Source organism: Tachypleus tridentatus, chromosome 13, assembly GCF_004210375.1.
Source record: "Tachypleus tridentatus isolate NWPU-2018 chromosome 13, ASM421037v1, whole genome shotgun sequence".
NCBI lineage: Eukaryota > Metazoa > Arthropoda > Merostomata > Xiphosura > Limulidae > Tachypleus > Tachypleus tridentatus.
This window is the reverse complement of record NC_134837.1, coordinates 158,875,001-158,900,935: the sequence shown is the minus strand read 5'-3', so window position 1 is coordinate 158,900,935 and position 25,935 is coordinate 158,875,001. Positions and strand designations below refer to the sequence as shown.

General features: G+C 32.5%; 2 protein-coding genes across 5 annotated transcripts in view; both read left to right on the top strand.

Moving 5' to 3' along the window:
- The window catches only part of LOC143241126 (uncharacterized), a 51,468-nt gene extending 44,497 nt beyond the window's left edge, over positions 1-6,971 (top strand). For all 4 annotated transcript variants that reach the window (XM_076484727.1, XM_076484725.1, XM_076484726.1 and 1 more), the window contains exons 3-5: positions 653-824; positions 2,159-2,367; positions 4,019-6,971. In XM_076484727.1, the coding sequence (XP_076340842.1) occupies positions 653-824; positions 2,159-2,367; positions 4,019-4,657 (1,020 nt within the window). In that variant the 3' untranslated portion in view covers positions 4,658-6,971. The remainder of the gene's footprint in view (positions 1-652; positions 825-2,158; positions 2,368-4,018) is intronic.
- Positions 6,972-19,294: 12,323 nt separating this feature from the next.
- The window catches only part of LOC143237398 (uncharacterized), a 30,511-nt gene continuing 23,870 nt past the window's right edge, over positions 19,295-25,935 (top strand). The window contains exons 1-2 of the mRNA XM_076476619.1: positions 19,295-19,399; positions 20,543-20,622. Of these exons, the coding sequence (XP_076332734.1) occupies positions 20,598-20,622 (25 nt within the window). The 5' untranslated portion in view covers positions 19,295-19,399; positions 20,543-20,597. The remainder of the gene's footprint in view (positions 19,400-20,542; positions 20,623-25,935) is intronic.

Here is a 25,935-nt window from a genome sequence, read left to right as displayed (position 1 = left end):
AAAACTGAAAACTTGTAGCAGAATTACAACATAAAAAGTGCTTCATACAGGAAATAACCACTGTTACTGCTACCATAGTGTGGATTAATTGAAGCAGAGAAAGAATGAAAAACACCACACAAAGGTTTTTTCTGTTTTTAACATTTTTTTGTTAATCGGTTTTTCACTTAATTTCCCATGTTGGAAGAAGCCCTTGTTGTTATAAATTTATGTCGTGTGTGTATACAAGGCTTTGTATAGGTAATCTTTATATGATAGGCAGTAACATAAATGATACCGTTGTAGTGGTACTTTTAATTGTTTTTTTTTCTTTTTCATACAGAGTTAATATTAATATGTAATTAATATGTAAAATATTAGTAATTAGTACACCTATGTCACACTTAAATGTATCTAATTACATGTGTATTTATTTATAAAAGTTGTGCATAAAGATATTTTGTATATTTTTTGGTAGTAGGTGGTGGGGAGCTTAATTCACCAGTATGTTACATATAGATGTTCTAACTTCCATTTAAGAATTTTACTGTGATAACTACAAATATAGTTGCCATATTTGAACTTGATGTATGTAAGCATTTTCTTAATTAACATGGTGATTTTTTATTCTTTGTGTAGCAAATCATGTAATTTCTGTTTTCTTTCATTATAGGCTGCCATACTACAACAAACAACTGAATACATCTACCAGCTTGAGCAGGAAAAGGCCAGACTTTTGGTTCAGAATTGTCATCTGAAACAGATGCTTAACTCTCAAATAAATATGGACAGTGATGGGAGTAGCCCTGATTCCCCACTACCCAAACGCAAGAAGACTGAAACAGGTACATGTATGTTTGGTAATTATAGTCCAGTGACATGTACCAGTAAATGTATATGATAATAGTGTTGATAAATGAAGCAGAACATTGAAAAAGAGAGTATAAAATATTCAATGTTTGTGTCTGTACAGAAGAAGTCATAGATGAGAGCTTTTCTTATCACCAACAGTATGAATTTATGGTGAGGAAAAATGAACCATTGTGAAGCCAAATATTTTAGTGGATCACAGAATGTCACTAAATTACACCTTTAATGCAGGATATTACTAAACTATGACCACAGTTTCTATAAAAAAAAACAGTGAGCATATTTTCCTCCATAGGTGAATTTATCTTTAGACAGAAGACAATCTGTTTTAGTGGGGAATAGGCTCACTTTACAGATATTATTAAATTTCAAACATTGGTTGTAAACCTTTTTAAATCTCTGTGTTTATTGAGTACAGTGAAAGCTGAATAGTATTTGAAAATTCATATCTTTGTTTTCAAGAAAAAAGCAATGCTTAAAGATTTAAATTTCATTTATTTTAATTTAAAATAATACAAATGTGAAACATATACCTTAAAGTTTTCCATTTTAAATATATTTACCTACTTATTAAAAGACTTCTCATGTTTTGTTTGTTTTGAATTTTGCTCAAAGCTACACGAGGGCTATCTGCGCTAGCTGTCTCTAATTTAGCAGTGTAAAACTAGAGGGAAGGCAACTAGTCATCACCACCCACTGCCAACTCTTGGGCTCCAACAAATAGTGGGATTGACTGTTACATTATGACACCTCCAAGGCTGAGAGGGCAAGCATGTTTGGTGTGACAGGGATTTGAACTTGTGACCCTCAAATTACGAGCCAACTGCCTTTTCCACCTGGCCATGCCAGGCTGACTTCTCAGGACAATGCTAGTTTTAAATCTTTGCTGAATTGTGTAAGCCTTACTGTTTGTAATGTTACTAGTTTGTAATGTTTCAACCAAGGATATAGATCTTCCAAAGGGATAAAAATTCCATAAATGATTAGTCACTTACATAAATACTCAAGTAGTTTTCTTCTAAGCCATATTCTGTATTGAATAGTTTACAAACTTTCTGCTCAGCACTGAGATGATCATCTATTGTGCAGTGTTTATTATTTAATAATTTATATACAAAAAGAAAATTTGATCATAATAAAATGTAGTTGATGTACGAATTAGTTTATCTTCATGTCATAATGTATATGAAAATTAAATACCTGGATAGTATTAAAGTTTTTCCTTTTACTCTAAAAAAAGAATGGTTATTTTTTTCTTCTTTTGTTTCTGCAGATTAAATATTGTTAGTTATATTTGTGTATTAAATAGAATCTTCAGATGAAGGAATTGGAAACATGAGCCCTGCTAAGAAACCTGATGATGTAACAGGGGATGTTAAGCAGGAACTGAGTGACCAGAGAGTTCAGTTAGACAGAAAGCACCAGATTCAAGTATTACAAGAGAATCAAGTAAGAGGCATAGAAAACTGGATTTGTACTGATCAAGTTAAAGAAGTGGTTCAGATTCATTCACTAGAGGTAAATATTTCTTCAGTATATTTTAGTTTGATTTGAAGTTTGATCATTATTTCTATATTTAATTTTGTACTTTATGAAACAAATGCGTACCTTTTATTTTTATGTTTGTTTCAAAACAAATTGTTAAGGGATATAATATACACATATAACTTTCAATGAAATAAGAGAAGATTTTCTAAGAATTATGTTCTTTAATCAGGTAATATTAGAACATTCACAAAAATTATATTTTCTTGTTTAGTTCATTGAGTTGCAGAGGATTTTTAATTCCTTCTTTAGAAGAAGAAAAATCACGTCATTTGTTCCATAAACTTATTAAAAAGTACAATTATTTCAAAAAGTTAAAGGAATACATTGATTTTAATGCATTATAATAAAATGATTTTGAATATACAAGTCAGCAAATAACATGACAACCACAGCTACTATAAAGCTGTGATGGAGTGGCATGTATTAGACCAACATTTGGAGATTAGTTGTTGTTTTGTAAGAAGATTGGTGCCACCTAAAATTGATCTCTCTGGGAAAGATAAATAACATCCATTTCTAATGCAAAATATTCATACACTCAGATCATGAAGATGTGTTCAGATTAAGGATTTGAAATTTCTAAGACAGTGATATTCCTTGAACTTAATGGCTTTGTAAAGTAAAAGAATATGGACCACTTTGGATTACTAGGACCATCAAAATAAGTCTTCGGTATTTATATCCCATAAGTATTAAGCAAAATGTGGTGTTCTGTAACAGATGAGACTGTATCACAAAATTCAGTAACAAAAGTCATCTGTATGTCTCAGGCAACAGAACGAGATATAATAAAGAAATATGTCTGTCTGGAAAAGTAATACAGGTCATACGTAAATAAGTGGTTTGCTTGACATATTCATTAAACCAATAACTACCTTCTATGGCTAGAAAATGAAATAGGTATCATATATATATATTATTCTATACAAAGACATATTACTTTACCAGAAGTAGTACCTATGAATTTTGTGCATTTAGACTAAACTGGTACTGGGAAACTGTCATCTTCATAATGTAGGTAGTCTATGGAAAAGTACTGGTGTGATTTTAATATGACAGCATTGCAGTTGAGCATTTTATAGTGAAAACTACGCTGTACTTCTGTTGCCAAGGGTGCGTAGTCATCAGATACAGAATAACCAAATGTGATGACATGGACTGTAACAATGGATGAAGCTCCAAGGCTCTTATAATATTTTCAACACCTGGGTAAAAGTCAAGAATAGTAACAAAGAACTTATGCTTCAAAATGTTTTCAAATGTAATTGACCTGACTCAAATTAACTACCATGACTGACATTTTTAATTGTCCTAATTCTTTTAAATATTCTTATTAAGTCAGATTTGTTCGATTAATTCAAAACTTTAACTAAGCCTTTCAAAATCTAGCTAAGGAAAACATTTTCATTAATAATATGCTTTGCTACACCTTAGTCATTTAGTTAAATAGTTTTATTTAAGTAGAGGTTATTTCTTCAGGGTTTTTCTCTCAAATAACACAGAGCTTTCTTATGATCAAATGGAAAAAAAATAAAGATTTAAAAATAAAAACTGTTTGGGTTATGCTCATATTAACTTATAATTTGTAATATAATTTTTCTTTAAATAATTTATTTTGTAGAATAAAGAAGCAGAACTTTTGCCACAGCTGCATCAACATTCATTTCTTCAGAATGAAAAGTCTCCTAACCAAACTGCTGTCTTGCTTCAGAATAAGAGCCACACTTCTGAAAAATTTGTATCTTTTCTGAGGAGTTCAAAACATTGTTCTGATATCCCAAGAAAAATATCAGAAAAGGCTGTTGCTGCTGTGATGACACCTCATTCTGATAATGTAACAGCAAATAAGTCATCACAGTTTTATGTTCAGAAATCTGCTGCTGCTTTTTCAAAACCACTGCTTCCCACTTCCAGTGAAGATTATGGTTTACCATTAAGAACTACCGATACTGAAGGGTCTATCAATAATACTGCATTCTTTAATCTCTACCAAGCAACCAGTACTTCTCGCCAGAACTTGGAGACAATTGTGGAAGCTATTCGTCACCTAGAAGGTGACCACATGTTTCAAGATGATCCTAAGCCACTGAAAAAATGTGAGCAGCAAAAGACAATATCAGATGGTAATGCTTCTCATGAACTCAACTCTCCATATCGTTTGTGTAAAACAAATAAAAACAATCACCTTAATTACCAAGCTGTTCAGTGTCTTTCTGGAACACAGTCACGACCAGGTGTCATTGTCACCAATCATCCATAATCATGTATGTGAAATACGTCATTTTCATGAGATGATCACATTCGTTGTTACAATTGCTGTTGTAATAATTTGCCTTCTATGTAGAGTAAATATTCGATACTTTGTAAGGAATTTTAGTACCTTGTTATAGATTATGGCTTATTCACTGATTTTATAAACGTCACTTGTATGATATTATTCAGTGTCATATCTCATATATTTTCTCTTATCATAAAGCTGAAATGTAATCTATTGTTGAAGTTGTGTATATTAGTTATATATGTGGATGATCAGAAAAGATTTTGAAAATACTGAAATGTATGTAAATTATACAATCAAAATGTATGGATGTAACATTGTATATAAGTCTCTTCATGTGTGTGTGTCAATTTGGATATATATATGTAAACGACTTGAAACTATTTCTTAAAAACTTTGATAGAATTCTTATTTAACTTTGAGGATGGGATGATGGGCATATAAAGACTCTTCGTAAATATAATTTGAGAATTATTAAGTTATTAACAACTGTACAAAGGTGTCAGTTGCATAATGTTGGTTTTTAGACGAATTTGATGGTAGAAAAACCTTTGTCACACATATGGTGTGTAGAAAAAGTAAAATAAATGTTTACATATATGTTTTATTTCTTCATAGTTAAATATGTTTTTATCTTGTGCTGAGAAACTTTCAAATCAACAATGTTACACTTTGTTTAAAGGAACATGTATTTGTTAATGCATTTTGATGATGTGTTTACAGACATGTTCTTTTTGCTTTTTTATTGTTAGCCTGATCAATTCATAATCATGTATATAAATTGCAAATGATTGATATTCTGTCTGTTTTTGATTGTTTGCCATGTACTAGTATCAATGTATCATACCATCTTAGGCTTTACTGTATTGTGTGCTTTGACTGGATGTGAACATTTTGATTTTTTTTTTAGTGTGTACCTTAAGAGTTTCATTACCTTCCACAAAAAAAAATATAAATCAAACAGTTCATAATGTAGGCATTTGTCAAATAATATAAATATCCTGGTATTATCAACCAAAATGTTTGTGTGTATATATTACATACAAAAATGTATCAAATCTCTGTTTCAATTTCTTTTTTCTATCTTACTGGCTTGAGAAAATACACAATTCATCTATTTTTTACTGTAATTGTAAAATTTTAATCATTAATTCAGTGTGACTTGGTTTGTCTGTTAGTCATGAAGGGTTAAGAACTCTTAACACTTCATTTTTATATGCTTTAAAAGAATTGTTAGTTTCATTTTGAATATATTTGAATTTGTCTAGACTAGTCAAAACTTAACCTTCAACCTGTATAATTTAGAAAATTTGTCAGATTAGTAAACTAAATTGTGGTGCTTTTAAATGGTTATTAACAACTGTAGTAAAATTGTTTGATAGCTTTTTTTTCTTATATTTACCCGAGTGAGAAAACATTATGAAGAAATAATCAACAGTAGATTGGAGTATTGTATGGGTATCAACACTTGTACTAAAATAAAGCAGAGAACAATGTTTGACCTTCTTAGGTCACCTTCATCTGGTAAAAGTGTTAATACCCGTACAAGCTGTCGTGAGATGCACTTTTACTTGAAGTGGGTTTCTTGTCATCACAAAATTGGAGTATTGTTCAGTCAAGTTGCCTTGTGTAGTTTATCTTTAAAATATGCACTTTCATTTTTAAAGTATAACATTTTTACCAGTTTATATAAGATACTGCTCCTTTTAAGTAATTAAGCATTATGTATTGCATACACAGTTGTTTTGTTTGTTTTCCAGAATGTGAGTGTAAATAAATGTATTTGGTTATGATTTATCATTAGGTGGGACCAGGTATATGGAATTAGTAAATATCATATACCTGAGTCAGCTATTGTAAATTAAACTTTTAACAAAGTTTTAACCTTAAGCATTGATAAATCTTAATAATATTAGTTATAATCCATTTGGTTATTATTAATGTATTTGCTTTATTAATGAACTATTATTTTGGTTAGTTTAGTATGCACCCATTTTCTGTGTGTTTGAGAAGTTTTTCTGCTTTTACTATTATTTTAAATATATAAACAACAAAAGAAGTTGTCAGGTTATAAGGTAATAAAGAATCAGAAAGATTTAACATGTATCTCAAAGCTGACAATGCTAAGAAACTTGCTTATTTGTTCTGCATGCAGTGGGTTTTTAATATTTAAAGCAAATATCAAAAGTTTAATTTTATTCAAAGCTGTATAAATGATAAAATGTATTGCTTAATTTTTTGGCAATGTTGTGTAGCTTTGTGCTCAATAACAATAAAGCAGCAACTTCAAGGTTAAGTACTAAGAATATGAGATTATTTAAACAAAATATGGAAGGAAGTGATAGAAAACTAAGGAAAGAATGAGACAGAAAGTTAGAATTAAAAGACTGAAAATTAAACAAAAAGCAATAAGAATGGGACAGAAAAGTGAAAAAGTGTGATGACAAAAATTTAAGGAAGGAACTAAAAGAGACATGGTACTTGAAGAAAAAGTTGAATCGAAAAGAAACTGACTGAAGACAAAATTTATAAAGCTATAGGGGCTGTAGAGAGAAATTATAACAAGAAGTTTGAAGAAATGCAGAAGAATATTAATGTACAGAAAGGCTTTGTTGATGAAATTGAAAAGTGTAAAAATAGCATGAATGAAGTGAAGAAAGTCATTATTTAAACAGTAAAGAACATCAGTAACAGAATAAAATATATGAAGAACAAATTATGAAATGTGAAGATTAAGCCAGTTACATCATTTCATGCTGCATTGGCTCAAGAGATCCAGCTGGAATGCCAACAAGAAGGGATAGAACTTATTTGGCCTACGTAAGTTATCACTACTGCTGTATCTCCTTCCTGAACTGCTCCAACCATGACATCAAATTTAGTTGTCCAGTTTAACACCAAGCAATCAAGAAACCAACAAACTATCATTTTCAGAGTGAATGGGTAGGAAAGTAAAAAAAAAATTATTTATTTCACTGCCAGTTTAAAAGGGTCAGCTTTGAAAACATAAAAGTAGCTGTAAAAACTTAAGTATTGATGACTTCCCTATCTCGCAGGTTTAGAGTATTACATAAGATAGAAATATCTGGAGCAAACTTCCAATCTATAGATGCCTTAACAGATGAGGATATTAATATTAGGCTAAAGGAAAGTTGTTGTATGTTCTTAAATGAATTTCTGCAGTTGACAGTAGATCTAGAATTCATTAAAGTGTCAGATGAATTACTAAATCACTGTGTTGAAGTTATAGGATTATCATATTAGATAGTTTGTTTGTTTTTTGAATTTTGCACAAAGTCACTCGAGGGCTATCTGTGCTAGCCATCCCTAATTTAGTAGTGTAAGACTAGAGGGAAGGCAGCTAGTCATCACCACCCACCACCAACTCTTGGGCTACTCTTTTACCAACGAATAGTGGGATTGACTGTCACATTATAACTCCCCCATGGCTGGGAGGAGAAGTATGTTTGGCACGATGGGGGTGCGAACCCGCGACCCTCAGATTACGAGTTGCACGCCTTAACACACTTGGCCATGTCGGGCCTTATTAGATAGTATTGAAACATGATTTTCTGATGACAACAGTTGAGAAGAACTATAAGGACTAGCAGAAATGCCACTTTACAGGTGACTTTTTGCACCAGTAATTAATGGTTATACTATTCATATTTAATTCTAAAACAATGTATGTAACCATAACCGAAGAAAAATCTGTAAACAATCAGTATTTCACTTCTGCATCAATATCATCAATACGTTGATGTTTAAAGACTTCTTTGGTTTTAGTTACATATATAGATACTGACATCCATGCTACATCCATTATAGTAAGATTATGTTAGGCAACTAGTTACGCAGAATGGATAAACTAAATGAGAAGACAATAAGTAGAAGGACATGACATGTTGCCCTGAAGAGCATTCAAAAGCATGTGGAGAATAACAAATCCCAAAGGATATCAGAAAGAGAAAAGTTCTATAGATCTGGAAAACATTGTCATTATAATTGATACTGAGGAGAAAATGTTCAAAGGATGAGTCTTTAACCAAATTGAAGAAGCAACAAAGGGTTAACCAAACATCATTTAACAGGAATTACCTGAATTTATTAGTCAAAGTTCAGCTGATAATACCCCATTTGTCCCAAATAAGATAAGTTTATAATCTGAAGCAACTAGCACATACATTTACAATTTATTGATGGGAAGTTTGCATAATGCTCCTACAGTTACAATAACTCAATCTCATTTGATAACAGAAGGTGTGAATTTGATCTTGGAAATGATGAAGGAAGAGAGAAATTATTCATACTGTAGGAAACTTCTCTATACCTCATGATGTGTGGGTGATTTACGTTAAGGAAGAGTGTATGTCAAGAAATTACTTCATGCAGAGACGTGAATTTGAGGTTAGGCTGACTTAAATAGCTTTTCAGTTTATGACCAGGAAATCCTATATCCTAACAAGAAAGGTAGCAGTCATTGTACTACCAAGAAAAGAAATACTTGTACCAAATTGTTAGAAATAAATTTACATGTAGTAATTGGGCCATAATAGAATTAAACACTTCAGGGTGAAGGACTGATGGTTGGTAGTTTCACTTTGATAAAAAAAGAAAAAAAGTCAAATCTGGATGAGAAATTATAAGACATGAAGTTGTACAAGTAGTACTTCCACATAAAAATACCAGAGAAAAAGTAACTTTTAAATAAAGGTGTAAGAAGTCTTACATCAAACCCTTTTATAAGGACATACATCTTAACACCTTACAAAAGTCATGTCACTGAATTGTGGAGGTTTTACAACTGATCAGTGTTGAAAGTTAAATAAATTACTCATAGAGTGACAATACACCTTCACTGAATGGATCCACAAGGTTCTGCATGAACTACCGCAAAATAAATGAAGATACAAAAGAAGGATACCTAACTACTGCCATATATTGACTACTTTGGGTATTCTAATGTCAAAATGTTTTTATCATTGAACCTTAAGAGTGGATACCAGCAAATGCAAGTTCAGTAAAGCAAGTGAACAGAGGAGAGTCTGATCTGCAGGAAGTGGATTATGACAATTTATTATTTCATCTTTAAAATTATTTAATGCTCCTGTTTTTATTTTGCACAAAAATTTCAAATATGTACAAGACTATATTCACGATGTTTGAAAAACACGTAGGTCCAAGAATGATAAGAGATGAAATAAAAACGCTGTCGAAAAGTGGACCTTTCTTCTTTAGGGGTAAACTGGGAGTCAAGACTATGCATATCTAAACATATATTGCCCACTAGCTATAAATTACCAGTTCTCCAACCGTGTAAGAAATACTTTATTCAGAATGTACCAAAACAAAATGCTACATAAAAGTATAGTAAAATTAAACAAAAATTGAAGTTAACTTAAATAAAGCTGGCAGCACGATGAAACTATATAAATTGAATGTAAAGTAAAATCAAATCAAAGTACAGGGTGTTCGGAAAGTCACTGTGCACTTATATATTTATTAACAGACATGTTTTAATATAGAATATAGGAGGTAAATATGAATGACAATTATAAACAATATTGAAATTGGCATCAATACAGGCTTGGATCCTTTTTATTTTGTTTCTAAACATCGCTATCTGTTGCTGGCTTGAAATAGACTGAATAGACATGATTACAAAACTGCACAATATATTTACTATAACTAAATACTGGAAAAATATGTAGCACAGAACATTATTTTGTTTTTCTTACAGCTAAAATATCTGTATGCATGTTTTCTTCGAGCAAAGCCACATCAGGCTATCTGCTGAGCCCACCGAGGGGAATCGAACCCCTGATTTTAGCGTTGTAAATCCGGAGACATACCGCTGTACTAGCGGGGACCACAAAATGTCTCAGTCTGAAAGTACAAAACTTCATTCACACTTCGCGTGACTTTCTACTGATTGATCAGTAACAAATATGATGTGGAACTAGTCTGACTGTTATAAAATAATTTCATACATAAAAAAAATGAAGACAACCAGTACAAATGTGGTATTTAAATACTTTGATATACACCATATAGTTACAGCGTTCCATGAATGCTATACAGAGTAATATTGCAGAGACGAAGGAAAATAAGCAAATACAAGTGAACCTGTAAAACAGATAGTTATATTCAGATCCATTGGTCAGTAGTCCTTTTGTCAGTTGCAAAACACACCAACAGTCACGTTCGGAAATGTTCACACAGTTTGGCTACAAAAAGGTCAAGAGTTTGGTCAGCAATATAAAGTTCAAAATGCAACAGGATTTACTTGGATACTAAATATTGCAAAATGGTTCCCAGCGTTTGTGACTGAAATTGCATCTTATTCAGGGAATCATATGACATCCAAACACAAGTAAATTTTAAGCTAAATACAAAAGTAAAATCATGCCTCAATTAAAAAGTAAATCCGTTTATTTCTGTAAAGTCAGCACAACTCGTATGTCATAACACAGAAAGTAATTATAACTTCACAAACGTTTTGTATTAACAACAACGTCACTGGAAGTTTGTATACGCACTATACTGAAGCAACTTTGTTCTGCAGTTCCATAACATACTCGGTCAAAATGTCTGTAGGTGCTCAAACGAAGACTGGAACTCATTCATCAATCAATAGTATCGAAGGAAACTGAAAGACAATCAGAGGCGCTCATAAATTTCGCTTCTCTTTGTTCCGCTCGCGGAATTAAGAATTATTCTATAAGACAACTGATAAATTTTCTGCCAGCGGCCGAAACTTTATGAAAAAATTAATTAGGTTTAACCAGCGTAGTGTGACTGGTGACAGTACATAGGTAATAGCGTAGCTGGTATGACGTGTTAAATGCAGTGCATATGAGTAATTAAGAACCTCAAGACATCTGGGAAAGCTAAGAATATTACAAATTTAAAACAGGGAGTAGCACGGTAAGATTTGTTTGTTTTGGAATTTCGCACAAAGCTACTCGAGGGCTATCTGTGCTAGCCGTCCCTAATTTAGCAGTGTAAGACTAGAGGGAAGGCAGCTAGTCATCACCACCCACCGCCAACTCTTGGGCTACTCTCTTACCAACGAATAGTGGGATTGACCGTCACATTATAACGCCCCCACGGCTGGGAGGGCGAGCATCTTTGGCGCGACGCGGGCGCGAACCCGCGACCCTCGGATTATCAGTCGCTTGACCACGCCAGGCAGCACGGTATGAAGGACAGGTTGTGAAAGGAGATTTTAAAGACTGGTCTTGAACGTTCAAAATGACCAGGGTTGTAACAATGGTGGTGAGTTCCTGAAAATAAATTGATTATATAACGATAAAGTTAAAATTTACACGGAACCAGGATAACTATTTAGAATGTTGTTATAAGTTACTATGTTCAATGTTACGTAGAATGGCAGCTTTCCAGAGTTGGGATCATAAGACCTCTAGGAAAATTCTACTTTAGAGGGGAAGCGTAAGCACCCCGAGAAAACCAACTTTTATAACCGGGGCGCCGAAAAGATTGACCCGATCGTCCCCAGTAGAAGCTGGAAGGAAAGTAAACACATTAATTATAACAAAAGCATCTTAAAACAGACTTGGTTGGTGGTAAGGCTGAAAAAGTAGTGGTAGTCTTCTTCGAAGACTAGTTCTTCTATTTCGGAGAGAAAATGTTGAAAATAGGGGATTTTGTACTAGATGTCTTTCTCAAATTCAGCTTCGGTATTGTATTTTTAGGGTAAATGAAACTATTTGGGTGATGACCAAAAATTCTGCAAACGTTAGGGCAGGCTGCTATTCTATATGGGTTCTTCTTCCTTTCTTAGAAATGCGTGTCTGAGTTTCACGGGTCTTTGTCTGGAAGAAGTCAGTGGATGTCGAAGATTGATTTAGTGATAGTTCAGTCTGCGTGGATTGAGTCTTCATTTTAACTTTATTTACAGGTTGGTGGTCTGGATGAATTTATGTACTGATTTAGGTTGCTTTTCGACTTGTTGGTCTGCCTGTTAGCTTCTGGTTGTAAGTACTTCATGGTAGAAGTGAATTAAGCGGCAGCGACTGTTGCTTCTGAAGTCGTTTTCGGTAATTTGCAGGTACTTGGTGAATGCTCTGGAAGTTTGGATGGAAAAACAGTTGAGGGTTGAAGTCGTCGTCTCAGTCTTTCAGCTATAAAATGATAAAAGAAGTAAATGAAACCATTGGTTAGAAAGTGTTTTGCAATGAATTTTGAGGTAGGAACTATCGTCACGTGCTAGGTTGATATGCCCGTGGTTTTTGAATTAATTCGAAGTACTGCGTGGATCGAGTAGTTTAGTATAATATGTAAACTTGCTTGTATTTCTTCAGGTGAGATGGACTGCTCACCATCGACGCCCCTAAGAAAAATAAAAAAAAGTTGTGTATTAGCTCTTAGAGGTTTACAAACAACTGTAGGGTTACAATTACATGGTGAACAAAGATATGTGAAGTCTTCGGAAGCAAGGGTTTGAATAAAACGTCTACTTCCACGTAGAAGTCTTGTCTTTGTCGAGTCGATAGCTTTTACTTTCTCAGGTTTGGTTTGTTTAGAATTTCGCGCAAAGCTACACGAGGGCTATCTGCGCTAGCCGTCCTTAATTTAGCAGTGTGAGACAAGAAGGAAGGTAGCTAGTCATCACCACCCACCGCCAACTCTTGGGCTACTCTTTTACCAACGAATAGTGGGATTGCTCATAACATTATAACGCCCCCACGGCTAAAAAGGGCGAGCATGTTTAATGTGACGGGGATTCAAACCTGCGACCCTCGTATTACGAATCGAGTGCCTTAACCACCAGGCCATGCCGGTCCACTTTCTCAGGAAAACATTATTTCTGTTGAGGGAGAAATCTTTAGGAACAACCGTCATTGATAATGGGTGCAATCTGCAAAACATCATGAGTGGGTTGTCTTCCCTCGGAAGAATAACCACTTGATTGTGGTGGAGCAAAGAATACGTCTTCATGACTTTGAGTCTAAGCAAGGAATCCCAGGTCGAAACCCCGAGATTACTGGAACTAAGTTTCATATACTCTTTTTATACATACTTTTGTATACATACAAAATCCATACATTTTTATTTCAAGTGGGTTTCTCGTCATCAAGATATACTTACTTTTGTTTTATTCCACATAATATCATTCCCATCGCGAATAAACATAATGTTAGATATTGTAAGGGATTAGAAATTTAATGATTTTCTTCTTTATCTTGAAAAAAATTATCTATTTTTAACATTGGTTTAAAAAGCACAGAAATCTGTGGATACTTTAATTTCAAAATATTGATGATTTTGTTTCTCAAAACAATAGTTTTACTCATATCTATTCAGAAATACAATCACATACTTCTGAGCTGAATTACCTAACTCATTTGACTTTCTGGTTTCCGGACTTATCAGCAAACGTCCTGAGCAATTCACTGGGTTTATATCTCTATATTTAGTTCAAATAGTTATCACAGTCATCAGCTACAGACTTCAAATGTGCTAAAAATTGCACGTTCGTTCTTAGGCATGCTACAGAAATTAAGACATCAGCTAGTTACCTTATTTGTATAAAATATACTTCTGTTAATCATAATATCTTGTAATGGAATTGCTGAATATCAGTAGTTACAGAGTAACACGTTTACAGCACCTATTCACAGACAGAATATTGCTTGAGTTAGTCCATTCTGTATTCCAGACAGAAAAAGAGAGTCTTTTAAGTGACAGTTCTATTACCACACCAAACAGCTAAAATACACTAAATTGTTTCCATATTTGCGCTAATGAACACCATTTGTATATTTAGCAGATCATAATGACAGCACGTGTGCAGTATGTTGTTTTCAGGGCTGACCTAGTTGACATTTGATGTATAATAGTTCACTGTGTACAAAGCTGAATGTAAATTATATAGAAATACATCTGACACTGACAAGACAAATTTGGAGATAAGCCTGCCAAATACATATAGCTTGTTACCATTTATCAGAATATAGTTGACTTAACTGTCTAAATTATGTCTTTAAATGTTTTACACATGACAAAGTTGAGTAAGATTTTGACAGGTTCAGTATTCATCTCATTATCATCACATACGCATATTCGATGATATCTATTCTTTCAAACCAGCTGCCATGAGTTTTGGTATAACCTGACTGCTGCACCTATCCAAGCTCATAACCAAATAAACTCAGGCACAATTTGTTTAAACCAGTTGTAGGAATTGCAGGAATAGCTTCTTGTTGATTTTCCTGCACCTGTACTCATGCCAGGTGAAAGAATGTGGACATTCTCAAAACCAGTAACTAGGAAAGCCACAAATGAGGCAAGAACTCTTGTTCTTTTGACCTCCTTGGGATATCAACTCTAACTGCATTTATTTCACTGTTACAGAACCCTTTTTATGTCATAAGAAACTATGAAACAGTAACTTTCAAATTAAAAAAATGCAAGAATGGAAATATATCATTCTAATAAGTAGTGACTACTTATTTTCTTTAAATCACTACCTTTTTGTAAATTACAATAATGAAAAGGTTTCAAGTCAAAAAATATACAAAAGACAAATGAATGTGAATACTTTAACTGATAGACACAGACTGAAAAAACTTGCACGTATGTTGGCATGTATTACATGTGAGGACAAGTTTGTGACAACAAGGCAATGAAGCTGCCAACGAACACATCTAACTGACTGGAAATTTTGTTCTGGTCACTCAGGAGACAACAATGTAAACATTTGTGGAGCTCATTTTGTTTAGTTTGTGTGGATACACTTTTATGTTTATACATGACACTATCTCTTTCGAGAACATGAATGACTCAAAGAAAAATTATAAGAGTTCTACTGACGGTGCATTTTGTTTTATTACAAAGCCTCATCTGTATTCGAGCTCGAGCCTTCTTTCAATATCCAATGATGTAGTGACACTCAGACCAGATGAACCTAAATTGTGGGTCAAAGTACACTCAATTGGAGACAAGATTAAGTAATTTAAAATCAAAAGGTATGCAGGGTTTACCAAAATGAGACCCTGATGAGCTGAACTAAAGTATCAAATTGATACACTCAGCTCGATAAAAACACTAACATGTCATGTACTTCTGGTAAAGAACAAAACACATGCCTCGGGAAATTGATTCTATGTTTCAAATATGTCTTGTTTCCCCGTGAGTGACTAATAAGTAAAATGATGTATAATCATAAAAGGCCCGGTATGGCCAGGTGGGTTAAGGCGTTTGACTCGTAATCTGAGGGTCGCACAACGTTCGAATCCGTGTCGCAGCAAACATCGTCACTCTTTCAGCCGTGGGGGCGTTACAAAGTGACGTTACAGTCAATCCCACTATTCGTTGGTAAAAGAATAGCCCAAAAATTGGTGGTGGGTGGTGATGACTAGCTGCCTTCCCTCTAGTCTCACACTGTTAAATTAGGGACGGCTAGCGCAGATAGTCCTTGAGTAGCTTTGCGCGAAATTCAAAACAAACGAACAACCGTAAAATCTGGGGCATGGCTCCCTATGATGGACAAAGCACAGATAGCTTATTGTGTAGTTTTGAACTAAAGCAAAAACAACAAATATATCTCCATAGATAAAAACATTGTATTTTTGGCCTACTACACATTCCAACCACTAACTGATCTGTAACTTATTTTAAGTCAGATTCTTTTGTATTAACAAATCTTTTATAGCTTTGTATGGTAATAGAACCAAATATCGAGAAAATGGGAGTCATGTGACACTACCAGCAATATTAACCTGAATGTTGAGTGTTTGTGTGTCCATGTAGTTTTTATAGCAATGAAGATAACAGTATTTGCGAACAGGATCGCTTTCTATCAAAATATTTTATATAATAAAATCAAAGTTCATGATAAATTTAAATACAAAGTAATATAATTCTTCAGTAAATGTTTGTTACACAACCAAGAAACAAAAGGAGATAATATCTGTTTCAAGATATGAAATTACAAATCTGCACCACAACCAAATTACTGATTGAAATTTGTTTATGAGTAGAATAATTCGAGCAGTAAAATATCTTGGAAGAAAAGACATTTTTTTGATTACACAGAGAATTGCCTAAATACCCATTGTAAGATGAGCTTACTAATGTTTTTCAACTATTACTAGTTTGTTCTGACTTCAACCCACACTTTAACAGCATTTGAACGCTTGTGATCACTAATATGTCGTGAATCTTTACCAATTTTGTTGTTTAAATCTGCAACCGACTTGATTATGGTAACTAGAGGAGATTTTCATGTGAAACACATCAATCAATGCTCAAGAAATTTTCATGTATGACGTTGATTCTTCACGAGACATTAGTGTAAATAACCAGATAGCATTCTGTTTGAGACACTTTTAGGAAGGAATAAACGAAAAATCCATGTGATTCAAACTGTTTGCTGAACAAAATCTAAGGGTCTGTTGTTTTTTTAACTAATCAATAATGCATTGCTGTAAATCAAACTCCAGATGGCTTATGTTGTCGGTCAAGTATAAAACAGTGCTGTTAATGTCAGATTTGAGGGTTGTAATTCAGTAAACTGACCACTGACCCACTGGGGTACAAGACATCTCAATGGCCAATGTAGTTTAAGTTCCAGTAAAAAAGAAGTTTTCAAGAAATCTATATACACTTTGTTATAGACTTATACTTCATTTTGTTCTTGTACAAGCTTCCACTGCTAGTTCCAAAGACATTTAACATTTTTAATCAAATGGTACTTTTTGGAGAGTGGTACAAACAGCTAACTGTATGGAAACAAATACTGACTGAATATGTCATTGGAAAACAAACACTACGTGAATTGCAGAAAATAAATCAGAAGCAAAACTAGGCATATAGTTTTTGAATGTGGGAGAGAATAAGGAGCTGAACCTTTCTACAAACATGTGAATGAAAACAAATAAGAATATATAATAATATGGCAATCAAACTATACTGGTAATATAAAGTAACAACAATATCTTTCATCCAATACCACGAGTCGTTAGGTCAACTATAATATTTTGACAGACAAAGCAATCTAGGTACTAATGTATGTAAGAACCCTATCTTCCCTTCATGGTTCATGCAGCTTTACCACATTTGGACAACTGTTACTGTGTTTCATTTCCTGAAACTATTTTTGTTGAGCAATACTATACCAGAATGTGTTCATTCATGAAAACTGACTACTTTCAAGGATCAATATTTTTGAGTAATCTACAACGGAACCTTGCTATCGCAATGAATGATTTTAAACTGTGTCGTAAGAGTGTAGTGAGGTTTGTGAATTAATTAATGGCTAAACTAGGTTTGTTGAGAAGTGCTTGCTATTAAAACTAAACTTTCCCCTTAAAAACCACGATATAAGGTAGAAGTGAAGGTCTGGTGAGAAATAACATGATGAATAGGAGTGTAATCAGTCTGTGATGGAATTTTATGAGATTGATATATACAGTAATGTGAAAAAATGTTAGGATAAAATAAAAAATTATATTTCAGGCTACTTTCAAAGAACAATGGAAGGTAAATCAAAGGTGAAACACCAAAATGTTATTAATCATTTTATTTAGTACACTGGTATATTCTCAGTTGAAATACTTGAAGTTAGCAAACAGTTGCTCCCCAGTGGCTCAGCGGTATGTCTGCGGATTTACAACGCTAAAATCCGAGTTTCGATATCCGTGGTGGGCAGGGCACAGATAGCCCATTGTGTAGCTTCGTGCTTAATTCAACAACAAAAGTTAATATTTTGTGTGTACTCCTTTCGCTTTAGGCATTATCATTCTGGCTCGTTCAGTAGTCAACAGGAATCTGTGAAGCATTATCGTAGTGTTGAAAATTATGTTCTGTAATGGCATAGAAAAATTATCCACATAAAATGGAATAAATGATAAAATATTCTGTTGTTCTAACACTTTTGTAGAGTACTGTATAAATCGATATTCTATCATTTTCTTTCTATTCTTGACAAAATATTTCTATGTAATTAAATCATTCTTTGTTAAAACACATACTTATTAGACCTAAGACTTTTCATTAGATATAAACAGAACACTAAGTTCCCGTTTCTACGTTTTCCTGGTTTATGCCTGCCTTCAATGATCAATCAAATAACATAAAGTCAGTACACATTAGCAAAGATAAAGAAAATTAAAATTGTTGTATTGTCAGTGTTGACAAAAGGAAAAAAAAAGCGAACAAATATTTTGGGGTTTTGAGTTAAAGGAATTTAAAATTACGTTGTGTAGTGAAATGGTGAGACACAGTGAATGCCTTCAGTTTGATTTGCAGTTTGTTGTAAGATTCTATACAATGAACATTCTTTGTGATCACATTTAGCAGTTTAACCTGTATTGAAATATTTAATTGCAGTAGTTTAGTTAGTATTAAAATTTTAAAATATTTATACCTTACATTTATCAGTTTAGTGTGTGTAAAATGTGTCATTATTTGTTATTTTAATTACCTATAATAAATTATTATTTAATATCATTTATTATTTTAATTATCTATAATAAATTATTATTTAATATCATTTATTATTTTAATTATGTATAATGAATTATTATTTAATATTATTTATTATTTTGATTATCTATAATAAACCATTATTTAATCACTTAATCTTCGTTAGATGTCGTACAAAGGTTTACATTTTAGGGAATGATCGTTTTACGATAATGTGTGTATATTACATCGTGAGAATTAGCTGTAGAAGAAAGTAAACGGACGTTAACATATGTATGTGTTTAATTTCATAACTTCTTTTTTGTTGTGAGTCACAAATGTTTTGAAGTCAAGAGTAACTAATGCTTATAGTATTACCAATTAACTAATTATATATTAATACTATTGTTAATGGCATTAATAATAATAGTAATACTACTAGTACTAGTGTTGCAAAATCAAAGCTAATAACATTAGCGTTAGGTGTTGTATGATATAAATTATAAATGTATTTGTAACTTTCAAGACTCGGTCTGAAATTTTTACACAACCAGTGCTACATTATATTATATTATATTATATTATATATACTTTATATGACTCTCCTGCAGTGGGCTGATAACAATATGCCGAAACTTAAAAAAGCCTAATTAAATTAAAATATTGAGAAACGGAATACTACCCTTCAGAGATTTCGGCCTCTCAGGGGTCATATGAAGATTATTTATTTGTGTTGGTTATTGCCAGTCGCGAGCAGTGAAACATTTAATGTTAACAACTTAACATTGGTGATTGGACATCAGACATGATTGTGAATTTTCACTCTAAATTTATAGTTAGATATAGTGTGGCTTCTGATATTTTGTATATTATTATAAAAATTAGTATGTAGGTTATATATATATATATATTTTACTGATGATGGTAAAGTTACTTCATATAGAGTCATAATAATTAGTTGGTGTTAGAAATGAATATACAATATTGTACAATTAATCCTTATCCTAATTATGCCATGTAAATAGTGTTAAACTTGCAATTAATTTATTCATTATGGTTTATTCTTTAAGTTTGAAAAGTTGTTGTTCATGAAACTAATTATATAAACCATTACTATATCCCTTTTATTGCAGCCAGCCTTATTTGGTGTGATATTGGATGAAATATACCCTTGTTACTAGATATAGTAGCTGTACTGTGGTTGACATACTGAGAAATACTTATTGTTTCTAGTACTACCAACTCATGAAATAATGTTAAGCTTTGATTAGTATAATGTGTGGCTTTAATGTTAATGCATTGTTTTGGAAAACTGTTAAAATAAATATTTACTTTACATTGTCCAAGCCTTTTCATTCCACGTAGAGAGATACCTCTATGAGGTTGTAGTTTTATTGCTTATTATAGCTGATTTCACTTATTTTCAACATGTTTTAGCATGTCACTTTAACTCAAAGGACAGCAACGCCTAGACAGATTTTTCCATTAAAGCATGAATAAAGACAAACTAGGTGCAGGTATGTAGGTTTTCTCTGACTTGCTTGTTTTTAAAGTCAAGATACCAGCCTAAATCCAAATTATGAAAAATTGAAAATTAATTAATTTTCCTCCTTTAAGCATTGTGCAGTGATAAAAATTAGTAACCTCTCTAAACTCTTAACTGTAATAAATAGTATGACAGAAGTTATTTGATGATTTATAGTGATTGAATCCATATATTAAAGACACTGTTCTGTCAATGAGAGATTTCAGGATGATACTGCACTTTAAAACAAAACATAAATCTCACTGCCTGAAAATGGTATGGTTAAATTTTGTAAGTAGTTTTTTTTCTTTATTCATTTCTTGATGAGGAAACAAGATTCTTAATCAGATCCACTTGTTTACAAATTAAGAAATATTCTTGACTTTTGTTATTATTGAAGAAAAAATTTTGAACACTTGGACACCCAAAAGAATAAGGATTCTGACTATGTTAGATGTATTGTAATATGTCTTAATGCTTAAAAAAGTATTGGGAATTTTCTTCACCATCACAAATAACACTGGACACAGAGGAATATTAATACAAGAAATAAATTACCTTATAACACTTACTCTTGTTTATATTTAATTGGGCACTCAGTGTTTCACTTTATGGCTTACTTAAGAGTATTCACTAAAGCACAAACAAAACTGGTTATGCAAAGCTTTATATGGTTTGAATAATAAATTCTATTACAATATGTAATGTGCAGTGTGCTTTAGACATATTAATCCTTAAACGGTAGCCATAATCAATTGATGCTGTTACCTACAACATTCCTCCTGTTTAAGGGTTAAGTGGTAAAGCTTATTGTTGACATAATTAACTGCTACCTGTAGTAAATAAAAGATTAACCAAGGTTACATTGTGAAATAACAAAAAGATAGATTAAAAATAATAATTAAAATTTTAGGTGCCATCCATTGTTTCTATTTATCTGTGGTTGTAGTTGTTTGATGAGAAGAGCTTCTTTAAATTTTCTGTCAGTGTACTCAGTGACTTTTGTGAGGATCTTTACAGACAGTGGTCATTTCAAGTTGGATGTTACTTGTCCATGATTAGTTAAAACTGCCCTTCTTTCATATTGTTGTTTATAAAGAGCATCAATATGTTCTTGTATCCTCATGTAAAAGGTTCATCTGGCTTCTGCTAACTACATATGGTGGCAGATGTTACATGAAAGCAACTTTGAAGACAATAACTTTTAGTTATTCTAAACATCTGAAGGTTTTGGACTCCACAGCACTATCCAGCATTTCCTGAATGTTTTTCCTAGATGTCAGTAGGAGTGGCACCAGCCTCTATGGAAATGTGCTTGTAATATCAGTTCAGATTTGACACTATGCAGTTTTGTTGGGGTGTTTATAGTCCATTTTTTTAATCAATGTCATTTTAGTATATTGTTCATGGAAGGAGGTCTGCTATCTCATAATTCTGAACTTAAAGTGGTCCCATCCTAGGCCCTTGGTTGAGGACAGTGTTTCACATCATGTCCATAATTCTGGGGTCAGGTGGAATACTCCTTGCTCAATCTGTTGCAGAGTGAGGATTAATGTTAAATCCAGACCAGATAATTTCTGTTCCTTGCATACATGGTCTTGTCACCCTGAGCCTGGTGTGGTGCCTTTCAGACTTCTTCAGGTGTAAGAGAAGGTTTGTCCACTTCAGTCTTGCTTCTTTCCTCATTGTAATTCCAGTGGTTAGGAAAGCATCATTCTATGGCTACAGGTTGAGATCCAATCACAAGTATATCTATATATAACATTGCTGTTTAATTGCCTTAGCCACTAGTGTGGGATATAAGGATCAAGACTCCTTCATTCGAACCCCAAGTATACTTTTGAACAAACTCTTTATTCTATTTGATGGAACCATATATATGAAAATGGAGAAAATTCAGCAAAGTATCACAAATTCTTGTTTACCAGTTTATATGTAACATCTGCCATCATATGCACTTAGTAGAGACCAGAACCCTTCACACATAGGAGAACGTATTGATGCTCTTTATAAATAACATGAAAGAAGTGCAGTTTTAACTAATCATGGATAAATAACACCTCTCTTGAAACTACCATTGTCTGTACAGGTCCTCACCAAAGCCATTGAGTACACTGACAGAAAATTCAAAGAAGCTCTTATCATGAAACAGTTATGACCAGAGATAAATAGGGACAAAGTATGACACCTGTAGTTTTAATTATTATTATCTTTTTAATCCATCTTTTTGTTATTTTACTCTGTAATTTTGATGGAACTTTATGTTACAGGTAGCAGTTAATTATTTCAACAATAAGTTTTGCTACTTGATATGTTGAAAGCATGGTGTACAAATGCCTATTACAAATTGGAATAGAATTTATTATTTAAACCATTTGAATGTTTGCTTTATCAGTTTTGTTTGTGTTTTAGGGAATATTGTTAAAGAAGCTGTGAAGGTTTCAATTGAGTGTCCAGTTAAATATAAACATTTTGATGTTATAGGGTTGCTTATTTCTATTATTAATATATCTTCTATACACCAATATGCACTACAGAAATACTGAAGAATATTCCTGATCATTAGAAATTGCAAATGTAGCCTGCATTTTGGAAAAGAAGACAAGAAAATTTGGAAATTATGTGGTTTTTAGTTTGACTTCTTTTGTGAGGAAAGTGTTGGAATCTATTGTCAGAATTAATTTTAGAGAAAATATTTTAAATTTATCAATAATGCCTATCATGATTTCAGAATGCTTTTCATGTATCATAACATATAAGCTTTACAATTAGCTTTCTGCTTTTATGATGAGAGATCATTGGTTAATGTTGTATATCTTGACTTTCTAAGGCCTAAGACTGTAGAAAGGTCAGTTAGCAAGATATGGGTTATGGCAAACTGTACATACTAAATGAAAAACTTTGGAAGATTAAAAGTTTATTTTTATGCAGAAGAACGTGGATAATACTGATGTTATGTTAATTGTGTGTGTGTTAAATGAAAAAACATTTTTTTAAATCTGAGTTTACAGTTTTCCTTTCAGGGTAAACTATATTCAATAATACTTCATATACAGAACATGCATGTGTGTGGTGGAAAATTGCATAGAAAACGTGTAAATTGTGCATGAAAGTCTGTGTAAATAGAATAGGGGTACAAATTTTGTAAGTTCATAATTGTTATATGCAAGAACCTTAACAATGAAGACTTAATAAAATATGAAAACTGTATTGCTTTTTGTTCTTGATAAATTTTATAAAAGATAAAGAAACTCAGCCATACTCAATTTACCAAAGGAGTGCGAGTTATTTTTTTTGTAAAATAATTTTTTCATAAACATCCTTTAAGTACACTAAATTTACCAAAATTTGAAAAGGCAAATGCTTGTATGTAGACTGGTCATTTTATTATAACATTACCTAATATTTGTTTGGAACATTTTTTACCAGAGTAATAGCCCAAACTTAGTATGACATAGATCCTATAAGGTCCTAAAAGATATGGATTTGTTGAAATATTTAGTTTTTAACTGGTTCAAGATGGAGATTTCAATATTGAATTTTACATTTAAAGATTACCAGTCTATTGAGATCCTGTTGCTTGTTAAAGAAGGAAATTGGAATTACTACTTTATTTCTCAAACTAACTTCAGACAGTATGAGAATATATCATCTTGGAACTGCTCTTGTATGTCACAAAAGAAAACTGCAGTATTGTCTTTACCACAGTGTTCAAGTGCATCTTAGATGTTATTTGTCCTTGTAAAGGAATCGGATGAGTGCCACACCATTTCTGACTGCTTGTATTTTTGTATGATAGTGTATCATTGAATTTTATTCATATTTGTACTTTCAAGTATAAGATGATGAATTTTGATTCATCAAATCACATTACATATTTCTAGTCATACACTGTCCATTGGTTGCCCAGTTAGTGCTTCTGAAATTAACATTTGTAACAAGTAATTTGTGAACTGCTTGTTTATTTGCTGTGTAATTTCTTTGCAACATCTTTTAAGTGGTACAGTTGGAAATAACTAAATCTTAATCACATTTAACACTCCTACAAAAAGTGGGGCCTAATAGGCCCCAGAGCAACTTGAAAGGTTAATATTAGGCTAATAATTTTGTATTTAAATGAAATTGCCATTTAAATCCATTAATGAATGGATTAACGAGATTCCCACTGTCCCTATCTACTATCTAGCTAAACCACAGCCAGGGGAACGGGCTTGGAGAAATCAGGACTAGAAACGTCCTTTTGTAGGAGTGTTAAAGATTTGGCCATTTGGGACACAGTCTGGTGTTTTGTATGCTTTATAATCATGTCAAATCATCTTTTCCTGCAATAGTTTACAAATGGTTTATGACAATAATTTTTCATAGTTACAAACAAATTTCACATTGACTGTCACGTTGATAAATCTGATGTCAGATTTCTTCAGACAGTTAGTCAAAGAAACATGGTTTTTCTATAGTGACATTCCTCTTAAACAGGTACCACCTTTAATGTCCTGTGAAAGTTGGAGAGGATGTTGGTTTTTCTTTATTTAACCATAATCTTGCCAATTAGTTGAGCTTTACTACATATTTGCATTTGTAGTCTCAAGTAATCACCTGATATGTCACATTATAAGGTTGTAGACATAGAGTGCTCTGAGAATATGTGATGGCATCTTGATGAAGTGTAGTCAGAATAAATTAATTTAACAAGAAATCTTATTCATTCTTTTATTTTTTCATTGTCTGACACCATCTTAATATATCCCAAACCAAATGTACCTTTTAGTTATAATAAGATTTATTATTAAACAGTTCTGACCTCCTTTTTTAATTATTCTTAGAAAACAAATTTTCCATGTATATGTGAAGAGGTGTCACTTTGTCATAAACACGTAACAAATGAAAGTGTATATTAAGAGGAGGGATCTTGGATAGATGCTGTAACCTATGAAAGTTTAAAATACAGGGCTAGCATATCACTGCATATATGAATCTGATAAGGTTGATAGAGAAAAATTAAAAGTATTGAAATAAAGTACCTAATAATATAGAAGGTTTTAAAATGTAATTCAGTATATATTTAAAGGGCATAATGCAAAAGCTTGGTGAAATTTGATATTTAAATCAACAACTACAATCATTGGTGATATGGTTTCCAAATGTTTTTTTCCAAGCCAGATCAGTTGAAGTTTTGTTAACACTATTTCACATGTAATGGTGATTTTTGAACATTTAGAGTAGTTAAACATGTTTTTCCTCATGAGTACTGAAGGATTGGAAAGCAAACTTTAAATCAACACATAAAAGTCCACTAACATGAAGA